We start from the raw sequence: 20,617 nt of genomic DNA, 5'->3' as shown, positions 1-20,617 counted from the left end.
AGCACCATGTGTTCCAAGCACACTATCCTCCTTTGCTGTGAAACCTGGTGATTAATGGCACAGCGTTCACCTTGCGTTCCTTCTTCAGAAAATATACTTTATCAGAGCTATGATTTCAAGTACTTTTAGGATTTTTTTTTTTTTTTTTTTTGAGAGAGTACATGTGAGTGGGGAGGGAGGTGTGGAGGGAGTGGGGAGGGGGTACATGGGTGAGGGAGAGGGAGAGAGATAATCTCCCGCAGACTCCCTGTTGAGCAGGGAGCCCCATGCAGGGCCCGATCCCATGACCTGAGATCACGACCTGAGCCGAAATTTAAGACTCGGACGCTTTGACTGAGCCGCCCAGGTGCCCAACAAGTATTTTTAGGATTTTAATTTTTCTCTGACTTGGGCCCCCCTTGTTAAGAAGCCTTGAAATGAGTGAGAGGACCACGTTAAGTTGTTGACAGATATCCTGAGGGTAGCCTGAAGCCCCTTCCCCAGCTGCTGGTCGGAGAGGGACGTGGCCTGGGCACCCTGCTGTTTACTCTTTTGAGATTCTGAGCTAGCACTTCACCCCTCTGGGCCTCAGTCTCCCTATCTGTAAACTCGGGTGAGTCTTGGGAGCATGCCCCTGGGCTTGTTCCCGGCTGAGCTGCGTTCGGGCTGCTGAGACCCTGACTGGGAAGAGCGGGTCCACTGCCTTGGGGCTCCGGCCACGGAGAATTCTTGTGGAGTGGGTCGTGACAGATGCGGCCTCTTCAGTGAATGGTGCCCACCTAGGGCAGGAAGGTGGAGAGCAGGGCAGCCCTGTGAGCTGGCGCTCCGTTTCCTCATGGCCGGCGCCAGGAGCTGGCCGCCACTCTCCGACGTGGCATCTGGTCACTTTTATTGTTCTCCCGACTGACGGAACTCAGGGAGCCGACGAGTTCAGGGTCCTTTGTCTAAGTAGTCGGCAGGGGAGGTGTTCTGCGTTCACCCCTCACCCTCCAGCCGCATCTGAGGGGCGGGGGGCGGGTTTTCGCGTGCACCTCACCCAGGATAGGAGCAGTGCACAGACTCATGCCAACTTGACGCGATATTTAAAGCATCGGCTCTGTGGACTGAGATGTCCGCAGCATTCACAAGCGTTCCTTCCCCCGGGTCTCCGATCCCCGCGGGCCGGCCAGGGCTCGGAGGCCGTGTTCTCTGTGGCAGGGGCGTGTGGCCAGCCCCGGCATGGTCCCATGCGTGTTGGCTGGGCACCTGTGGGGTGCCCTCTGAGGCAGCCCTCCAAGGTGCTAGGACCTGGGGTCACCTGGCGTGTGACTCCATCATACCTGGAATGGGCTTCCTGTCAGCAGCTGGACCACGCACAGCTGTGCCAGAGAGTCCTGACCCGGGTGAGTGACTCGATGCACCATCTCTGCCTCTAGAGTGGAGAGAAGGAGCCTCTGGACCTTGGCGCGCCCATATCAAGTCTGGATGGGCAGCGGGTCATCTTGGAGGAGAAGGAGCCCTCCAGAGGAAAAGGTAAGCCAGGCCTCGAGGCTTCCCTGGTCTCCCTGGCCTGCTGGGGCCCCCTTCTCTCTGCCTCCTGAAAGCCCCCAGCCCTGCTACCCCAGTGGTCTCATTTAGGGTCTTACAGGGCCTGGCAACCCCCCTGCCATGACAGAACTCAGCCCTAGCTGGGCATCTGAGGGGCCCAGCCCGGTTCAGGCCTGTCTGCGGGCCAGAGGCAGCGGGACCAGGAGCAAGAGGGCCTCGCTCAGGGATCTGCCTGCCTGCTGACAGGTGGTGGGGCGGTCCTCTCCGCTGTAAGAAGGGGCGACAGGCCTGCTCGAAACCCCCTCCCCATAGGATTGCGCCAAGGTTCCAGCGCTCCCTGTGTCCAGGGCTTTGGCCAGAGAGTGCTTCCTCCTGGGAGGCCCACGGTGGTCTGCCCACGGGACATAGGCGCAGCAGATGAGGCGGTGGGCTGGTGCCATCAGCGGTCCCACTGTTGTTTGTGTGCAGGGAACCGGGAGGTTTACACAGCCCTTTCCCTCATGCTGCCTCTGCCGTGACAGGCCTGCCCTGGGGACACTGGGGTGCCCACAGCCGGTGCCCGACCTCGGGGCCAGCAGTCAGTCCCCCACGCTTCACCCCTGATGCTCCTCCTCAGAACACCCAGCCCCCTTCTAGGCGGAGGACAGTAGGAAGCGTGTCTCCTGGAGAGGGCTTTCTGGAACCTCCTACCCAGTACCCAAGCGAGGAGATAACTCTGCAAGGAGCTGCTGGGTGCCGCTTTGGGCGGCTTCTTCCCTTTCCTGGGCTTCTACCCAGCGAGGCTGACTCTGCTCCACAGTGTAGCTGGGCTCACTTATCTCTGCCCCTTGGCGGCCCTCCGTGCTCGTTCCTGCTCCTCTCCCCCCTTGTTGCCGAGGAGGCATCTTCCTGGGCCCACCCTCGGTTCTAGAGAATGCTGTGTTCTCACTCTGGGGCCTGGTACCCGGCCCGGGTGGGGTGAGTGGCCCGAGCAGGGCGTGGGCCTCCCTCAGGGTCTGGCAAGGTCAGACCTTCCGGCCTGTTCGTGCCCAAGGGGGTGTGACGGGGCGCTGCAGGCAGGAGCCACCTCAGAGCGCAGTTAGTCCCCTAGTTGATTCCGGGCCAGAGGGGTGGTCTTTGTCCCTCTGGTGCCGGCAGAAGACATCCTGCCGTTCCAACGTGGGGCGACGGCCGTATTTGAAAACATGTCATAAGCATGAGACTCTTCTGCTTTCTAAAGAACATTCGTACCAGACAGTACCTGAAATGAGCTTTTCTTCCGCCACGCCTCTACAAGTCCCCACGCCTGCAGGGGGGACCCGCTGTGCCTCCTGCGCACGTCTTCACACAACGAGCATTTCCTGCCCCGATGTGGCGGGTGGGAGACCGTGGTCTTTGTCCCTTCATCCTGCACCAGGGGTTTGGCCCGTATGTGCGTCTTTAATATAGGATGTCTCGTACCTTGGGCTTCTCTATAGCTTTCTCTCAAAAACAATAGAAATATGATTATATTTGAATGTTCGGGTGGATTTGCAATTCGCTGTAATTATAAAGCATGTTTCATTATGTTTAGTACCCACAGAGAAACAGAAAAGTGCACCAGCCAAACAGAATGCAGCTATAAATTCCAGTTCCAGAAATCACTCGGCTACGGTAATTGCCCTCTGCCCTCGTCCGCATGGGTCCCTCGCTGCTGGCTGGCGCAGCTTGGGCCGGGCCCCTCACGCTCCTCCGTGCGCCTCCCGTCGTGCCCAGGGGCTGTGCGCTCGGGGCCGGCCCCGCACCCTGCTCCCCGTCTGCTGCCTGGCTCCCCCTGACCGTGGGCTGGCTCTTCCCCTGCGTTGGGGGGGCGGTGCCTCACGCTCATGCTCTTGTTCTTGTGACCTTTGTCACTGTGATTGGTTTTTCCGCAAGGCACGTAAAGTCTGTATTTCGGGGGGTGCTTTTTGTCTCTAACTGGTGGATTGTGTGTTGTCATGTGTCTGACGTGTAAGCAGAACTTTGACTTTCCTTCTAATGCAGGGAGAGGAGAGAACACTAGGCAAGTCTAATTCTATTAAAATAAAAGGAGAAAATGGAAAAAATGCTAGGGATCCCCGGCTTTCAAAGAGAGAAGAATCTATTGCAAAGATTGGGAAAAAAAAATATCAGAAAATTAATTTGGACGAAGCAGAGGGTATGTGTACTTTTTACAACTTCGGCGTTTTCTAGTGAATGCGATGTTAGTCTTCCAGGGCCGTCACTAGGACTCCTCTGAGCCACTGACGTCAGAAGGACGCCATCCCTGTCACACTGAGCTGAGCATGCCCCTCGCCCCGGGTCCGTCTGGGGCTGCCGTGCCGCTTCCCGGTTGTCAGACTGAGCATCGGGCCCCTTAGCGGCCAGGGAGTGCCCTTGAGGGGGGCAGCAAGTGGTCCCCAAGGGTCTGCCTGTGCCCTCCCCTCCCCAGCTCCTACGAGGGGTCAGTTAGTGTCAGGGGGTGCGTGTCAGGGTCACCAGTGGGGGGACGCAGGTGAGGGGGCGGCAGCCAGGAGGGCCCTGGACTTGCTGACCTTGCCGGCCAGAGGCCCCGAGGTAGGTCTGTGCCTTAGCCTGTTGGCTGGACGCCCTGCCTTCCTTGGGCCTGCAGGGGAGAGGGAGGTGGCCTCAGAGACCCAAGGAGAGGTGATCTCTTATGGAAACTGCTTTTTCTTCTGAAAGCTTCTAACGGCAGAATCAAAACTAACAGCTGTTACTGGGACCTGAATTGTGATCCAGGGAGTGCTTGCTAGGCCGCGGGGCCCACAGCTAGCTCCCCATGAAGGCCAACCTGAGCCCGTTCACCCCCCTCCTTTGGCCGTCGCTGGCCACCGAGGAGGCAGAAGTAAGACACAAGGCTCCCAGCCGAGAGCCACTAAGATTTGAGGTTTTAAAGTCCTTGTCATTCTTCAAAGAGTATCATTTAAATGCTAGAGAAAGCTCAGCTTAGACTCCTCCTACTTTGAACAGTGAACTCCAGTTATGGCTGGTGGTCGGCCCAGGTAAGGAGGCAGGAGCTCTGGGGGAGCCAGCGAGGAGGCTGGAGGCAGAGGTGGGGGAGAGAGTGGGGACCCCGCCAGGACCACGCTCTGTCAGGAGGTGGTGACCTCTCTTGGGGGGACTGTGGGCTCGCTCGTGCCTCAGGTGGCCTCCCCTCAGCATCACAAGGGAACCGGGACGTAGGTACAGGGCTTCCAAGGTTACTCAGAAACCCCGGGCTGGAGTATGGACGATGAACGTGCCTTTCAAAGCGTCCTCACACAGCCGCGTCCTGTCGGGGGTTTTGGTCTATTCGAGTCTGGACTTGAGACAACTGAATTCTCGGGGCGGGGCCTTCCCTGCAGCTCCGGGGGCAGAGAGGGTGCCGGATGGAGGCGCCTGGGTGGCCCGAGCCTCTAGTTTCCGGGGCAGTGGGACAGCCCACAACACGAGCTTTCTAGATGGTGAACTTTTTGCAGTGCAGGCCTGGGTGTGGGACTCTCTAAAGCTTGATCCATGTGGGTTTTTCCACTAGAGTTTTTTGAGCTCATTTCCAAAGCTCAGAGCAACAGAGCAGACGACCAGCGTGGGTTGCTGAGGAAGGAGGACCTGGTGCTGCCCGAGTTCCTGCGCTTACCGCCCGGCCCCGTGGAGCTGGCCCTGCCCTCGCCCACCGCCGCCAAGAGCTTTGGCAAGAGAAGCTTGACCAGCAACGGCAAGGAGAAGGCTCCCCGGCCCCCAGAGTCCTGGGGGCCCACCCGACACTGCCGCGAGAGCCCCGCGACCAGTCCCAGCTCGGCTGACAGCTCGCCGTTCAGTGCCCCCCAGACCCCCTCGCCCCACTCCCAGGAAGCCGAGGACGGGGGCGTCCAGACCATGGAGGGCGAGCACGTGGCTGACCTGACGCTCATGGGGGAGGGGGACATCAGCAGCCCCAACAGCACTTTACTGCCGCCCACCCCCACCCCGCAGGACTCGGCCGGACCTCCGAGACCAGGTACCTCCAGGTTTGACCCCCCTGCACACCTTTGACTCTCTGCTCCTCCACTGTCCGCCCAGTGTTATCCACTCCGTTTCCAATAAAAACAGAAACAGCTGTGGTAAGTCCCCCTCTACCTAGAATCCTCGCTCTAACGAGGTTCCAACGTGACCTTTGTTGTCCTGCTCACTGTGGGCCACCTCTGCCTTTTCTGAAAGGAGCGCCTCTGCGTGTGGCCAGCATGGGTCCTGGAGGGGCCCGGGGTGAGAGTGCCGGGGCCGGGCGGTGCTCTGGGAGGGAGGTGCGTGTGAGCGGTGTCCGCACTGCCCCCCAGCCTCTTCCTCGCTCCCGTGGCCGGGACCGCCTCCCAGCAAGGCCCGGGGAGTCTCCGAAAATGTATGTGCCACTCTTAAAATGTGGATAGCTAGCATTTTTCATGTTGCAGTCTCAAGACTGGAAAAAAAATAGCATCTGTCTTGAGCAACCGGGAAAGCCCCGTGTGATTTGGGGGAGGGAGCGTGCTCTCTGGCCCCGGTGCTCCGTAGGGACGGCTGCACACGCCTGCCCGACCCCGGCAGACCACGGGGGGGGGGGTGTGGCCCCGTGTGGGCCGCGCCGTGGCTCCGTTCCCAGGGTACCAGGGGAAGTCCTTGGGGCTCCCTGGCCCGGAATAGGCCTAGGCGTTCCTCCAGACAGACGCTGGGATTCGTGGGTGTGGAGCCGAGCGGTGTGGGCGCCCAAGAGCGGCAGCTGCCCGGGCGTGAAGCGGGGCTCCCGGCCTTCCAGGAGCAGTTCTGTCCTGCTCCGAACCACGACGTGTGTGCCTGCATCCCCACCCCAGCCCCCCGTCCCCCGTCCCCCGTCCCTGGGCTGTAGACAAGGAGCCTTTGCAGTGGACACTTTGACGGGGCCGCTGGTGGCTGTCCTTTCTCCTGTGTGTGCTTGGTGACGTGTGGACCCTGATGCCATGCGTGTGGTCTGCTGTGGGGGGTGATGCCAGTGCCTCCTTGGCTCGGCCCGGCCCAGGATGCCGCTGGCAGTCCGAGTGTGTCCCAGGACCGGGGGCCCGGGAGGCATGTGTCGCGGTGTGTTCTGTACGTATGTCCACATCTGGGCACTCTGGGGACGTGGGCCACGTGGGCAGGCTCCCCTGGCGCCCTCCCCCGAGGCCGCGCACGGACGCCAAGCCGGGAGGAGCCGTGGTCTCTCCCCGTGTTGCACTCTTGCACGTCTGCGCTGTGGCTGACTTTCTTTTCTGCTCTCGTTTGTAGACACCCCCGTGTCCCGAGTCTGTGTTCTTCCAAGAGTAATAAACTCTGGACCTTGTCATCGGACTGGTTTGAAGCTCTCTTCTTTTGCTTTTGAAAATTCCTTTCCACTTTCAAGGGGTTTTGCCTTAGTACAGTGGCTTCTAAAGGTTCGCCCTTCACTCAGGGGGTATCCCTGAGCACCTCACGTACACCCACAGACACGGCTGGGGAACGGAGAGCAGCGCGAGGGGGCCGTTTGAACGACCCCGGGAGGCCCCTCGGGGCTGCAACCGGGAGACGCAGCACCACGCTCGGGCCGCGCGGGGGCCTGATGGGAAGGGGCCCCCCTCTCCGAGAGTGCTGATGGCCTCCGTGCTCAGGCCGCCCCCGTCTGCCGTCCCCTGCAGGGGAGAAGAGTCTGGGCGCCGGGTGGTGGTCAGTGAGGCTGTGCGGCTGAGCTCAGCAGCCCGCTCCTCCCAGCCTGGAGCCCGCGGGGCTGGCCGGCCCTGGGTGGGGCTGCGCGCTCCGAGGCGGTACCGGCCGTCTGGCCCACGCGCTTGCCCCACCGGGGGCTATTTGCCCACAGAACAACCACCAGCGTGGGAAGTGCAGCCACGCCGGGCTTGGCCCCGGGCATGTCGCAGCGGCCGCGCACTGTCGGGCGAGGGCAGCTGTGCGGGAACACGGGTCTTCCGCGCACCCTGGCCGGAGCGGCCCCACGGCCAGCACGCGTGCCCCAGCCCCCGGGCTCGCTGCTGTGCCGAGACGGAGGGGCTCCGGCCACAGGCCAGGGGAGCGGGTGGGCCCTGAGGCGTTGTGCGGGTCTGTGACGCACGCGTGTCTCCCTGGAGCCGGCGAGCCCATCTGCTGGAAGGGCCTTGGGCCTGAGCTTCCTTCCGTGCCACACACTCGGGCCCATCTTGGCGGGGCCGGCAGCCTGGAGGCCTCTGAGTTAGGCTCTTGGTGGGCTCTCCGTGTGGGAGAACCACTGGCCCCATAAGCCGTGTGTCAGGCGCCTCCACGGTGCAACGAAGGGGACGCCACCCCTGAGATTCCTCCGTCGAGTGCGGCAAGAGCATCTGTCGCACCCCGGGGCTGCCGAGGGGCGCCGAGCACTGAATTTTATTTCTCAGGGTTTAGAAGGCAGAGCGCACCCACAGTTACTCTCACCAATTCTCGAAATTGCTGTGAAATATTTCTTAGCAACATGGTGGTCACCGAGGATCGGTTCAGGGTGAAGACGCGGGGCGCTGACGCCCCTGGGCCCTCGGGCTCCGCAGCTCACGGCCACGTCCGCGCCGTGCAGCTAGTTGGGCGGCTGCCAGCATCGGGCCCCCAGGTGACGGGGGGGTGTCCTCCTGCCTGCCCTGGGCCACAGTCCCCAGCACCCATGCACAAAGAGGCCCGTCAGCACCCTGCCTGGCTAGAGGACGGGGTATTGGGACGGGTGTGTGGACTGAGAAGTGAGTCCAATGCAGAGGGCCCCTGAAAATGAATCCTGTGGTGGCGTTGACACTGATTCCCGGCTGTTTTCTTCATTGTTACCTACTGGGCTTCCAAAGACACCCTGGGAGTTTGTGGGCACCCCCTGGCATTTGCGGTCCTGGGAAGGACCGGCTGGGGAGGTGCGCGTCCTCGGGTCCCAGCAGAGCCAGAGACCGATTCCGAGTGTGGGCCCTCCACGGCCCAGGCCCAGGGTGGTGCTGGCCTCTCTCCAGCGCGCGAGGAGATGCCTGTGTCCACGTCCTCAGAGAGGGCGTAGGAATTATGTCCCACAGGGCACCTCCTCCCGAGGGAGCAAAATATATTTGTGGAGCTGAGTGTTTGGTGAGGGTGTCCAGAGCGGCCCAGGAGCCGCCTTCAGTGCGGGCTGGAGGCCCCAGCAGCCCCCGCCTCAGCCCGGCCCAATGCTCAGGTGGCGTCAGACCCAAGGCGGGGCTTCACTCATGAGTAAAGGGTCATTGGCCAGGAATCCCAGGGTACAGGCTTGACCATGTGGGAATTTGGAGAGGTCTTTGCAAGGGGACACCTGGAGCCCTTCCCCAAAGGGCTGGGTTTAGAGAAATCTCCCCTCAACTGGCCCTCTGTCCGAGCAATGGACGGGCCAGAGGGGACCGGGAGGGCCCCACGCCCCCTCCCCTCACCCGGCGCCAGGCAGGCGTGGGAAGAGCCCAGCTTTCCTCACCGCTGTCTGGCCATACTGGTGTCAGGGCAGTGGGTCAGGGTCCTGGCTGAGCCCCTCCTAGCCCCTCCAGGAGGCAAGGCCCCTGGGGACCCCAGCAGCCAGCGGCCCTTAGCAACAGTGGGGCCCTCGGTGACCACACGGGCACGGCCGCACCCCTCCCAGGAAGGGGTCCCCGCACAGCCACTCCGGCCCGGGATCTGGGGGGCTCAGGTACGAGGGGTGCTGCTCCCTGGCTGGGGCAGAAGTCCTCCCCACTTGGACACCTCCTCCAGCTGTCCGTGTCCAGGGTCCCCAAAGGCACACCCAGTTCCCAGAGTGGCGGCTCTCTGGGACCCACTGCTCACTTCCTAGCAGACACCTGTAGCCCTTGGTCCCTTCGCACATAGCCCACCCAGCAGGGGTCGCGGGGGCCTAGTAATGTGGTTTCCACGGGAACAGAACTGGAGAGTTAACCAGAGGCCACGGCCTTGACCTTGGCAGTGAAGGTAGCCAGACCACATGCTCTTGGTGTGGCTGCAATCCCGGGAGCCCGTCTTCGTCTGGCTGCTCAGTGGTCAGCCCCCCTCGCCCCTCCCTTCCCCCAGCCACAGCCTTGGTGTGTCACCCCCGCTCAGCCCCAGATGACGTGGATGCCCTGCCCTACCGCAGCTGTGTCCAGGACAGTAGCCACGGGGAGGCCTCTGGGGACAGCCGTGCACGTGTCCCCAGCCCCGGGCGCCACCTCCTATTCCCATGTCCCTCCCCGCGTCTGCACGCGTCCTGTCAGTTGTTCTCTCTCTCCAGCAGAGGTCTGGCCCTTCCCTCTGGGTGGCCGAAGGATCCCCACACTGAGCACCCCTGCCATCCGGGGGCAGACAGCCCAGTCCCCCCCAGTACAACCCATGCCGTGCACAGGGGTGGCCGGCTTTCTCAGGGACACGTCGGCGCTAGGGGCCTGCCGCCAGTCTCAGGACTGGAAGTTGTCAGGGGGCAGCCCTCTGCCAGGGAAATCGCCAGAACCCCCCTTTCCAGCAGAGCAGGTTCTGGTGCTCTGGCCCTGCTCTGGCTGGAAAGGACCTGAGCAGACCTTCTCCAGCTAGATGCCTGGCTGGAAGCCTCCACAGGCTTCCCGGGGCAGACGGTGCTGGCCCAGCCCCGTCCCCAGACCCCCAGCACTGGCTAGGACAACCCCATCCTCCCAGAGGCCATGCTCCGCGCCCCGCTGTCCCTGCCTTGGTCTGCTCTCCCTGACTCCTGGGTCTGAGTGGAAACCACAGGCTCCCGTGGTCCTTAGCGTGACCTACCCCCCTCCCCCCGCTGTCCCCTGCTGTCCTGGACCCCAGCTACAGTGCCCACCCGGGGCCAGCACTGCTGGGGCTCCTGCCTGCAGCCCGTCCCCAGGGCCGCCCTCTCCATGCCCGCACCCGGTCTGGCCCTGAGACTGCTTGGTCCCCATTCTCCCTGAAGACGTCCCCTCCCCTCACTGTGTGCTGCCATGTGCTGTGGTCCAGGCACCCAGTAGGTGCTCAGTACAGATTTGCTGAATGAAGAGCTTTAATCCAGACGTAGTCCAGTGGGCCTGGGGGTCCAAGTGGAGGGCTCCCTTGTGCATTTCATGGGCTAGAACCAGGGCTTTGGTCGGGATTGTCCCCGCTCTTTCCCATGGGGACCCCGTCAGCCTCTGTGAAAGCGGGCCGAACGGGGTACCCAGGGCCAGCAGAGGCCTTGGGAGGGCCTGGAAGGGCCAGGGGCCAAGGGCAGACCCTGGGGTCCCTGTCCCTGGTCCTCTCCCCTCCCTGCCAACTTTCCAAGTCAGCTGTGCCCACCTCTCCTTGTGCTGTGGGAGCTTCACAGAGATGTCAGGATGGCCTGCCTGGAGGGACACCCAGGATCCAGCCTCACAGGTGACACACAGCATGGGGGGCTGAAGTCCCAGCAGAGCACCTGGAGGCCAGGGAGGGCTCCTCTGGGTCAGGAAGGGCCGCGAGAGTTGGATCCTGAAGGAGAGCTTGGAGGTGGCCAAGGGGTCAGGCCATGTCCCTGGACCTGGCCCTGCCAGGGTCGCCCTGTGCCATGCTGTCCCCAAGAGGAGGGTCCTGGCTCTGTGTCACACTCTCCCGATGCGGAGCCTTGGCGGCCTGAGCAGAGCTGGTACTTAGCACAGGGAATGCTAGTGGACAAAGGACGGGGTGGCCCAGGGAAGGACGGACCACAGACAGCCGGCAAGGGGCAGCCGGGGCTCCCAGGGCTCCCAGGGCTCCGGATTGCAGTCATGCTCCAGGATGCTCAGGGCGCAGAGTCTGCGGTGCCCCAGGAAAAAGAAGGGTCCCAGAGCCACCCGAGCGGGCAGGACACAAAGGCTCTGGCTCCAGCATCAGGTCTGGGTGTGTGAGGGACCCGGGACGGAGGACCTTGATGAGCCTCGCCACGAGTAAACCTCACGCCCAGAGCAGAACCAGGCTCCCTTTGGAAATGGCTGCCCCTGGAGCCCGGCCGGCCGGGGAGCGCCGATGAGGGCTCTGGGCCGGGAGCCGTTCTGGGCGGGCCCTGGCCCAGGGGCTGTGACACACGCCTGTTGCACAGGGCTGGGTCCCGCCACTGAGTCACGGTTCCTGGGGCTGCCACTACTCAGGAGAGCAAGTCTGAGCAGGGCAGGCAGGAAGGGCCCGGACTGCAGCCACCGCCCCCTCCCCCCTCGTGACACTCCCGTCCTTGGCCCAAGGACCCACCCGATGCCCTGCCCCCAGAAGCCGTCCGGAGCCCACGGAGCTGCCCGGGGCTCGGGGGGCCCCGTGGCCAAGGCCTGACCGCTCCCTGCAGCTGTCTGTCTTCCCGGGGGTCCATCTGGGGCTGGACGGGAGAAGGCTGGGCTCCTGAGCCTGGGTGGGGTCACAGGCCCTTTAACGCTCCAGACACATGCTGGTTGAGGGGGCCAATCCCTGCCTCTGTGCCACCCCAAGTCCCAGGCGAAGACCAGCCCCGCCCCATCATGTGTGGGCCCCGCAGCCTGGCATTTGGGGCCATGGGGACCCAGTGACAAGCAGGGGATGGGGTGGATCCCAGCCAGCCCTAGCAGAGTGGCTGTTGAAACGCCTAAAGGGCTGTGCTGTGTGGACCCTCAGACCTCCGGAGGGCAGTCTCTTCGGGACCTCCCCCACGTGGTGCCACCCCCACTGGATCTGCCTGAGTGGGACAGGCCCCGAGCAGCCCCGCTGTGGGACAGGGGGTGACCCTTCAGGCCAGGTGCCCGATGCTGACGTGCGGAAGGCCCACCCCCACCCAGTGCTTGGTCCTCCCCACCAGTCCCCACCAGCCAAGGCACAGGTGCCCCCCCCCCAATCCCCCCCGCATGGCCAAGGGCCCCATCCCTCCCACTTACACCTCCCTGAGGACCCCTTGGCCTAAGGGTGAGCCCTGCAGACAGCCCAGCAGGAGGATGCGGGGTAGGGTGGGTTGGGGACCTCAGCAGGTGGCTGGCTGAGCTCTGTTCCTGAGTGCACGTGGAGGCATGGGGGGCACAGGAGTGTCTGAGGGGCACGGGGGACCCCACCCGGGGTCCCTGCCTTCGCTGTTCCCTGTGACTCATGCCTGAAGCCCCCTTGGCTGGCCCCCCCTTCACTGTGCGGCCCCTCTGTGAGGGCTCCTCGCTGTTAGGAGGGTCTGGGGGCTTGCTGAACGGGGGCTGCGGGTTGGCGCTCTGAAACGGCTGTGTTGGGGGCAGACCTGGGCATCCTGCCCCCGGCCCAGGGCAGCTGAGGTCACCGATCACCAGTGTCTGGATGACGAGGGTGGGGTGCGGTCTCCTGTCCGGGGTGCTTGCAGGGCTGCAGAGCCCAGAGCAGGGCAGACGGGTGACAGTCTCTCTCTTCTTGTGACAGGCGGCAGGGCCAGAGGCAGCCAGGGCCTCCCGGTCAACACCATCATCAACGTGGACTGCGTCGCGGGCTTGGCCCCCGGGCTGGGCAGCAGCGTCCCCGGGGTGCGGACAGGCCCCCAGAGGTCACGGGCCAGTGGGCCTCTGACAGCAGACCTCCCTAGCCTGAGCCCCGTCCCGGGTGGGCCCGCCAAGCCCAAGGCCAGCCCGCACCATGCGACCTTCGTCTGAGGCTGCCTGAAGCCCTGCCCCACCGGCTGTCCCTCCTGCCCCCGCATCGGCGCTGCCCCACCTGGACATGTGCGGGCGCCCGTGATCTCGGGGGTACAGCCCCGAATCATCCTGAGGGCCTTGGAGGGGCCCCCTTGGCCACCCTGCCTTCGGGAGCCAAACCAGGAGAGGGCAGGGTGGCCCGGCCTCGGACACTGGCCACAGCTCGCTCAGAGGGCTCCTCGGACCCTGTCCCCTCCTGCCTCTCGGCCTCCAGTCTTCCCTCAATAAATCAACTTTGGGGATCCCCCGAGTGTCAGCCTCGTGCTGGGTGCGGGGGTCACAGGCCCTGCCCTCAGGGAGCGTATCAGGAGAGGGGTCGAGGAGGCAACGGCTTCTGGTCCTGAGATCAAGGGTGGGCAAAGAGAATGAAGCCAGCCTAACGGGGCTCGAGGCTGTGGTGCCCTGGAGGGTGAGAGGAGGCGGTCACGTCGGCTTCCTGCCTGCCCGACAAGTCAGTGCAGGGCCCTGGGGGTCGGCCCACGAGCCACGCCGTGCCCTGTGGTGTCCTGCCTGGCTCTGGGGTGCCACAAGCCCCGCGCTTGGCCTCGTTTAGAGGATGCTGTGGCACCCTTCTGCGTCCGTCCATCCGTCCGTGGAGGGGCCCTCACTGAGGGCCTGGGTGGTGTCGGGCCCGGAGAGCGGCTGGAGGAGCCTCGTCAGGAGGGCGCGTGGGGGGCTAACTGGGGGACAGGGCTGCAGCGGGGTGTTGGCCGAAGCAGGTCCCGTCGGCCACCAGTCCAGTCGCCTTGGTGGAACCCCAACGTGGAGCAGCTGAGCGCCCAGGGACCCCACACCCCTCTCTCCACAAGTTGCTGGGAAGGGCCCAACCTGCGAGTCCTCGGCAAGACCACTGGGGTGGTTCTGGAATCTTCTAGGGAGCAGTGCTCTGGGAGGGTCCTTGGGAGGTGTCAGAGGGAGGGGGGGCCCAGCACCCATCATGTCCCCGCACCCACCGTGCTCCCCCGCCCGCACCTGATGCTTGTGCCCCCCGAACGCTACACCCACTACCCACCAAACTGGGTGCCCCCATTTCCAGTCTCCCTCCTTTTGTACAGATGACAAAACGGGGGCCCAGAGAGAGTGGTTTGGGGGTGCTCAGTGAGGTGGCTGCAGTGCCAGGCTGATCCCTCGAGCAAAGTGAGGGCCAGCCCGCACCTTTGCTCTCTGGGGGCAGCCGAGCTGACTCATGGGGAACCCGTGCTCGGAAATTGCTGAAGAGGTTCTCCTGGCAGCTCTGCCCGCGGCCCCCAGGCATGCGTCCTGGGGTCCATGGCCGTGGACCTGCTGCAGTTGTGTCCAAGGGGCGGTGCCCCCACCCCAGGTCCCAGATGGAGAGAGCAAGGTGCATGCAGACCTGGGCAGGACCCCAAGCCAGGTCTCTGTGGCCCCTGGTGGGCCCGGGGGCCTGTCTGAGGCTATTCTGGGGACGAGCTAGGGCTCGGGACGGGGTGCGGGCAGCCCCGGCCAGAGGTGGGGACAGCACATGTCATCCAAGCTGTGAGGGGGGAAGCCCAGGGCTGAGGGAGTCCAGGGGTGGGAAGGCTTCCTGGAGGAGGTGTCCAAGGGGGTCCTCCCAAGGGGGAGGGCACATTCCTGGGCACCCTGCAGTTAGGGCTCTGGTGCTGCCCCCCTCCCCAGCTCTACCCCCATGAGGGTCCCCATCCTGGGGTCAGTGTTTGTCACGCTCAGCCCGGTGCGTGCACACACACACACACACACACACACACACACACCCTGTGCCTGGCCTCTCGCTGGCTGTGGGGCTAGCACCCACCCTCCAGGCCTGGGAGGCGCACCACTCACAGCCACTCCGGTTACCGAGAGTTCACAAACAGTGGCCAGCCCTGTGGAGAGGTGGGGGCTGGAAGCCGGGGCCGGGAGTCCGGGCCCCACTGGCTGTGTGTCCTGCAAGACTTCCTGGAGGAGGCTTCCAAGCTGAGACCCGAGGACACTGTCAAGTGCAGGACCAGTGTGGCAGATGCCAGAGGGGCCAGCTGGGCCGGGTGGGGTGAGCTGGGCAGCAGATACGGGGGCCATGTGGGCCCGGCGTTGGAGGCAGCCAGGGTTAATCATTTCCAGGTGGCCTTGACCCCACCCGCCTGGTCGCTGTATTTCCGGCTGCCCCTCAGGCCAGCCCAGGAGGAGCCACGGGGCGCGGGGCCTGGGGTCCCAGGCTTTGCCCCCCGCCGGGAATGGCCCTGCTCCTACTGCTGCTGCTGCTGCTGCTGGTGCCTTGCGGGGCTCAGCCCCAGTCTGGCAGGGTGAGCACTGATCCCAGGGCACTGTGACCACGGGCTCCCTGTGCCCGCTCTGGGTCCTGGGGCCAGGGAGGGCCGGGGAGGGCCGGGGAGTGGGTGAGGGGCCCAGCGTGCTGCCAGCTGGCTTTCCGGCCTTCCGCGGGCCAGGTGGGCGTGCTGGGCTGGCCTGGGGGACAGGAGGCCTGGGGTCCGAGGGCCACTCCCCTCTCTTTGGGCCGCTTTTGGGTCCCATTATTTGAGGGGGGCAGAGGGACCTCTGAGGGCCTCACAGCTGCTCTCGTCCATCCCCCAGAAGAGATCCCCAGGATTTGAGGCTGGAAGGCAGGGGTGCCCCAGCCTGGGCAGACACAGAGCCTGCCCTGGCTAAGCCTGTGGGCTCGGCGGGAGGGGATGGGGACAGCCAGTGGCCAGGGTCCCCTTGGTTTCTGCTCTAAGACCTGAGGGCCCCCATATGGCAACTGAGGATGGGGACGGCGACCAGCCAGCCAGCGTGGCCTGAGTGTGAGGGGGGGCCACCCCATCACAGCCCTCTTGGCTCCTCCTAGAACCTTACAGAACCCCCAGAACCTAACGCCACAGTGACCCCTGGGACCCCCATGATCCCTGTAACCTCGGTGACCCCTGGGACCCCAGCCACGAGTGCTCCAGAGGCACAGGGACCCCATGGTAGGGGGCTCACCCCCCCGCCCAGGACAGCTCCCTCCAGCAGCAGCCCTGGGGGCCCAGGTGGGTCAGGAGGGCTTCCTGGAGGCGGTGGGCTACACCTGGGCGGGAGGGTCGGGAGGATGGCAGGCGGCTGCTGGGGAGCGGGGTGTGCGATGTGGAGCCCCCTGACCCCCCCTGCCCTCCCCCTGCAGTGCTCACGGAGGACGGGCGGCCCTGCAGTTTTCCCTTTCGCTACGGCGGCCGCATGCTCCACTCGTGCACTTCAGAGGGAAGCGCCCACAGGAAGTGGTGGGTCCCGGCTGGGGGCGAGGCCGGCAAGCACAGACCGCCAGCCTCCCTCCTCCAGGTCCCCGCGGCCCCTGTCCACTCCGGAGACCCTCCTGCCCTCCACCCTCCCTCCTCCAGCCTGAGCCCCGTGAACAGCCGGGAAGGAAGGCCTGGGTGTGACCAGGGCAGAGCTCCGGAGCGTTCGGCGGGTGCCCTGCCAGAGGCGGGCTGGGGCGCAGGTCTCGGGGCTGGGACCCACCTGTCTCCTCACCCCCAGGTGCGCCACCACCCACAACTATGACCGCGACAGGGCCTGGGGCTACTGTGCACAGGTCTCGGTGCCCAGGGAGGACCCAGGTGGGTGCTGGCGGAGGGGGGAAGGGGGTGTGCTGGGGGGTTGCTGAGTCCAGGCTGGGGGTGGGGTGAGTCTAAGGGAGTGCGAGGGTCAACCTGCTGATGGGGGTGGGAGCCGAGGGGACAGAGCTGACCTGGGAGGGGGGGTCCTGCCTGGCGTGCAGGAGGGGACCTTGGGGTTGACCCACTGCAGCCCTGGGGGCCCGGGAAGGGACAGAGGAGTCATAAGCCCAGGGGGATTGCAGGAGCGCGGGGGTGGAGCCCCTCCCAGGCAGGACCCTGCCCTCTCTTGGAGCCACAGGGCTGCCTTGGTCATTGCTGGGACCAACGCGCCCCCTGGTGGTCAGGCTGGGCCCCAGGGCTGCACAGACAGAGCGCGGGACAGAGACGAGGGCCCATGGGGTCTGCGTAGGGGGTGGGCGCTGACAGCCCTGCCTACGAGGGTCCCAGGGCGCACAGGAGGGGACTGTGCTGCCTGATGGGGGGCTGGGCTTCCGGGGTCCTGGCACAGAGCCAGAGGCCTGCTTGCCCAGGGTCTGAGTGCTGGGACGACAGGGAAGGCCTGCTGCACCCCAGGGAATCCGGAGGGGCAGCTTGAAGGCGGCAGGCCCGATGGGGGCACGGCGGGCCTTGGCAAGCAGACAGGGTCTGGGGGAGCCGTGCTGACGGGCCGGGTTCTCTCACACCTGCCCCCTACTCCTCCGCGTGTCCCCAGCCGCCCCAGACCCCTGCGCCTCCAGCCCGTGCCTCAACGGGGGCTTATGCTCCAACGCCCAGGACCCCGAGTCTTACCACTGCACCTGCCCCATGGCTTTCACAGGCAAGGACTGCAGCACAGGTAAGCGGGGCCAGGTCCTGGGAAGATGGGCGGGGTGGGGGGGTGCCTGCCCGAGGGCAGCAGTCTGAGGGTGCTCCGCGACCCCCAGAGAAATGCTTCGACGAGACGCGCTACGAACACCTGGAGGTGGGCGACCGCTGGGCCCGAGTGAGCCAGGGCCAAGTGGAACAGTGTGAGTGTGCCGGGGGCCGGATCCGCTGCGAGGGCACCCGCCACACAGGTACGCCATGGCCGGGGGAGGGGCTGGCCCGGGGCCCCCCAGCCGCAGGCCCCAGGGGGACCGGCCCCGACCCCGCCCTCAGGCGGCTGGCATCCTCAAGGCCTGAGGCCTAGCTTCTGAGCCCTCCCCGCAGCTTGCCTGAGCAGCCCGTGCCTGAACGGGGGCAGCTGCCACCTCATAGTGGCCACTGGGACCACCGTATGCTCCTGCCCCCCGGGCCACGCTGGGCGGCTCTGCAACATTGGTGAGTGGGTTGGCCTCCTGGCCCCGTGCCCTGGGGCCGGCATCGAGGTGGACACAGCCTTGGGCCCAGGCTCACCGCACACCGTGCTGCCCACAGTGCCCACCCAGCGCTGCTTCGTGGGGAACGGCACCGAGTATCGAGGCGTGGCCAGCACGGCGGCCTCGGGCCTCAGCTGCCTGGCCTGGAACTCGGACCTGCTCTACCAGGAGCTGCACGTGGACTCGGTGGGCGCCGCGGCCCTGCTCGGCCTGGGCCCCCACGCCTACTGCAGGTCAGCACAGGCCTGGCCTGCCCCAGGCCACCTCATCCAGGGTGGGCAGGGTCTGTCCTGGGGCCGGAGGTCAGGCCCACGGGGCCCCAGGCCACGGTGTCCATCGGCAGAGTCAGCCAAACGCTGCTGGGAGGGGGCGGGGGTGTCAGGAGCCCCAGCCGGCAGGGTTCTCCCATTTCCCCCGGCCCCGGCCCACCCGCCTCTCCGTGCGCCCCAGGAACCCAGACAAAGACGAGAGGCCCTGGTGCTACGTGGTGAAGGACAGCGCACTCTCCTGGGAGTACTGCCGCCTGGTGGCCTGCGGTGCGCGAATGTGCAGCAAGGCGCGGCCTGGCCCCACTCCCACGGGGATCATAGCCGTTTTCCCTGCGGCCTCCCCTCTTTGGAGGACCACTGCCCCCTCTGAGAGATGGGGAAACTGAGGCTCCCCGGAGCAGGGCTCACCCGAGGCCATGCAATGGGCGGGCACCCGGGGTCAGAGCAGGCTGGCCGATCACAGGACCTCGGGGGCTCCCACCCAGCTTGAGCCGAGCTGACGGCTCCCAGGGACAGGGAAGTGCCAGTTAGGGGTGAATAATGGTTACCCTGGATCGGACCCTGGGGGTGGGCAGCTCCAAGAAGCCAGCCTGCCCTCCGGCCCTGTGTCCCCCGGGGCCACCTGACCGGCCTGGGCTCTGGGAGGGACAGGAACCCCTGCTAAGAGTGCCACCCCGCTTTGGTTCCCACGAAGCCTTGTGATCGATTTGGTCTTGTTCTCCCCATCGTACAGAAGAGGAAACTGAGGCTCAGAGAGTAGATGGTGTGGCTGTGAGGGCAGAGGGGGAGGAGCCCGGGCCCTTTTCCCGACGAGCTGCCTGGGGTTGGGGCGGGAGGCGGGTGAGGATAGCAGCCGGGGCCACTCTGGGCGGGGCTGCGCAGAAGGAGCCCCGGGGGTGTGACCCGCTGACGTGTGCTCCCAGAATCCCTCGCCAGAATTCCGCCCCTGCCCCCTGCGGTCCTGCTGAGGCAGGCTGAGCCTGCCCCAGTGGGACGCCAGGCCTGTGGCAAGAGGCACAAGAAAAGAACCTTCCTCCGGCCACGCATCATCGGCGGCTCATCTTCCCTGCCCGGCTCCCACCCCTGGCTGGCCGCCATCTACATCGGGAACAACTTCTGTGCAGGGAGTCTTGTCCACACCTGCTGGGTGGTGTCCGCGGCCCACTGCTTCTCCAACAGGTGAGTGGCTCTGTCCACGCCCCCCCCCCCCCCGCGTGTTTCAGCCCATCCACCTGGCCACACACCCACCATCCATTCCACATCTTTGTGCCCACCATCTGCCACCCTCCATCTCTCCCCCACCCACTCACCCATGCCCCACCTACCCTCCATTGCCGCCCTCCCACCCACCCATCGGCCTGTCCTCACACACTGTGTCCCCACCTGTCCCCACTACCCATTCAGCCCCCATCTCGTTTTCCCGTGGCCCCACTGACCCCAGGGGGACACCTCAGTGTTCAGCCTGGTGCTGGGCCTGGAGGCTGCGGAGACCAGCCCCACCCCTGCCCTGGGTCACTGCCCCGTCCTTCGGGGGCAGTCCTGCGCTGGGGGGGTGGGGGGGTAGGGGGTGAAGGGGGTAACGGGCAGGCCCTTGTCTGAGAAGATCCCATCCCTCCTGGACCCCAGACTGCACATGTGGGGTCCCCCCCAGCAGGGACTCCGAGGCCCCACCCACTCGGCGAGCTGAGCCTTCTGTGGGCAGGCAGGCTTGGGCTGGCAGCTATGGGAGTGGGGGTTGGGATGCGACGCCCACCACCACACACCCAGAGGAGCCAGCCAACTCAGAGCAGGGAAGGCCAGCCCCTCTCTGCCTCCACCCGCTGTGATGGGAACAAGGTTCTCCATCTGGGGGTCCAGCCTGGGAGGCTCCCCCGGGGCATCCAGTGGGAGAGGATGCGCCTGACAGTGGCATCCCAGGATCAGGGGCTGGGGGTTTGGCAGCCTGAGTCTGGCCCTGAGCCTCCATTGGTCACCCAGGGACTATAGCATGGGTGGGGGGCAGTGGGCCAAGGCCTGCCTGTGCGGAGCTGTGACCTGTAGCAGGCTCCCCGCTGGGCCTGGGAGATAGCACCTTCGAGGCCTCCCCAGGACGGAATAAGATTGGGTGGGGGTTTAAGAGGCTGGGGGAGGGGAGCCAGCACCCACTCCTCACATCCAGGGCGGGGCTGAGGGGTGAGGCAGGGGTGCTGGAGGTGAACACGTGGACTCCCAGGGGGCCCCCCAGGAGGGGCATGCTCCTTTGGCAAAGGAGCAAAAGTGGCAAAGGACAGAACCAGGGGCTCAGAGCCGATGGACAGCCCGCCCTGCCCTGCCGCACGCCCAGACGGCCTTTCTGCTAACCCGGTCCTCCTCCTGTCCCTGGAGGCCTGAGTGTTTCAAGCCCTGGGTTCACTGGCCATCCCCCTGAGAGCCCACCTGAACGAGACCCACGAATCGCCCCG

The 20,617-nt window shown here is 65.2% G+C and overlaps 2 protein-coding genes across 3 annotated transcripts in view; both read left to right on the top strand.

Moving 5' to 3' along the window:
- Positions 1 to 13,256, top strand: part of RGS12 (regulator of G protein signaling 12) — an 87,873-nt gene extending 74,617 nt beyond the window's left edge. The window contains exons 13-17 of one of the 2 annotated variants that reach the window (XM_021677708.2): positions 1,395 to 1,491; positions 3,059 to 3,138; positions 3,508 to 3,661; positions 5,018 to 5,479; positions 12,754 to 13,256. In XM_021677708.2, coding sequence (XP_021533383.2) covers positions 1,395 to 1,491; positions 3,059 to 3,138; positions 3,508 to 3,661; positions 5,018 to 5,479; positions 12,754 to 12,980 — 1,020 coding nt within the window. In that variant the 3' untranslated portion in view covers positions 12,981 to 13,256. Of the gene's footprint in view, positions 1 to 1,394; positions 1,492 to 3,058; positions 3,139 to 3,507; positions 3,662 to 5,017; positions 5,480 to 12,753 lie in introns of those variants that run through there. The other variant, XM_044913030.1, reaches the window with a different exon arrangement.
- A 1,414-nt stretch (positions 13,257 to 14,670) lies between these two features.
- On the top strand, positions 14,671 to 19,359 carry HGFAC (HGF activator). The gene is made up of 11 exons (XM_021677677.1): positions 14,671 to 14,715; positions 15,152 to 15,283; positions 15,826 to 16,006; positions 16,138 to 16,234; positions 16,491 to 16,570; positions 17,283 to 17,405; positions 17,494 to 17,625; positions 17,759 to 17,869; positions 17,966 to 18,140; positions 18,358 to 18,443; positions 19,100 to 19,359. Exons 1-11 carry the CDS (start codon positions 14,671 to 14,673, stop codon positions 19,357 to 19,359), a joined length of 1,422 nt encoding a protein of 473 aa, XP_021533352.1.
- Positions 19,360 to 20,617: the final 1,258 nt, after the last annotated feature.

Source organism: Neomonachus schauinslandi, chromosome 2 (genome assembly GCF_002201575.2).
Source record: "Neomonachus schauinslandi chromosome 2, ASM220157v2, whole genome shotgun sequence".
In the NCBI taxonomy this organism is placed as follows: domain Eukaryota; kingdom Metazoa; phylum Chordata; class Mammalia; order Carnivora; family Phocidae; genus Neomonachus; species Neomonachus schauinslandi.
The sequence above is the reverse complement of the archived record's forward strand: the minus strand, read 5'-3'. Positions and strand labels throughout refer to the sequence as shown.

What these genes read in the sequence shown, in the direction of transcription:
- HGFAC (XM_021677677.1), top strand. Translation starts at nt 14,671, where the DNA reads ATGAGGGTCCCCATCCTGGGGTCAGTGTTTGTCACGCTCAGCCCG. An exon ending in GGTGCCCAGGGAGGACCCAG is followed by an intron (nt 16,571 to 17,282) that starts GTGGGTGCTGGC and finishes GCGTGTCCCCAG; the next exon opens with CCGCCCCAGACCCCTGCGCC. An exon ending in GGCCCCCACGCCTACTGCAG is followed by an intron (nt 18,141 to 18,357) that starts GTCAGCACAGGC and finishes CGTGCGCCCCAG; the next exon opens with GAACCCAGACAAAGACGAGA.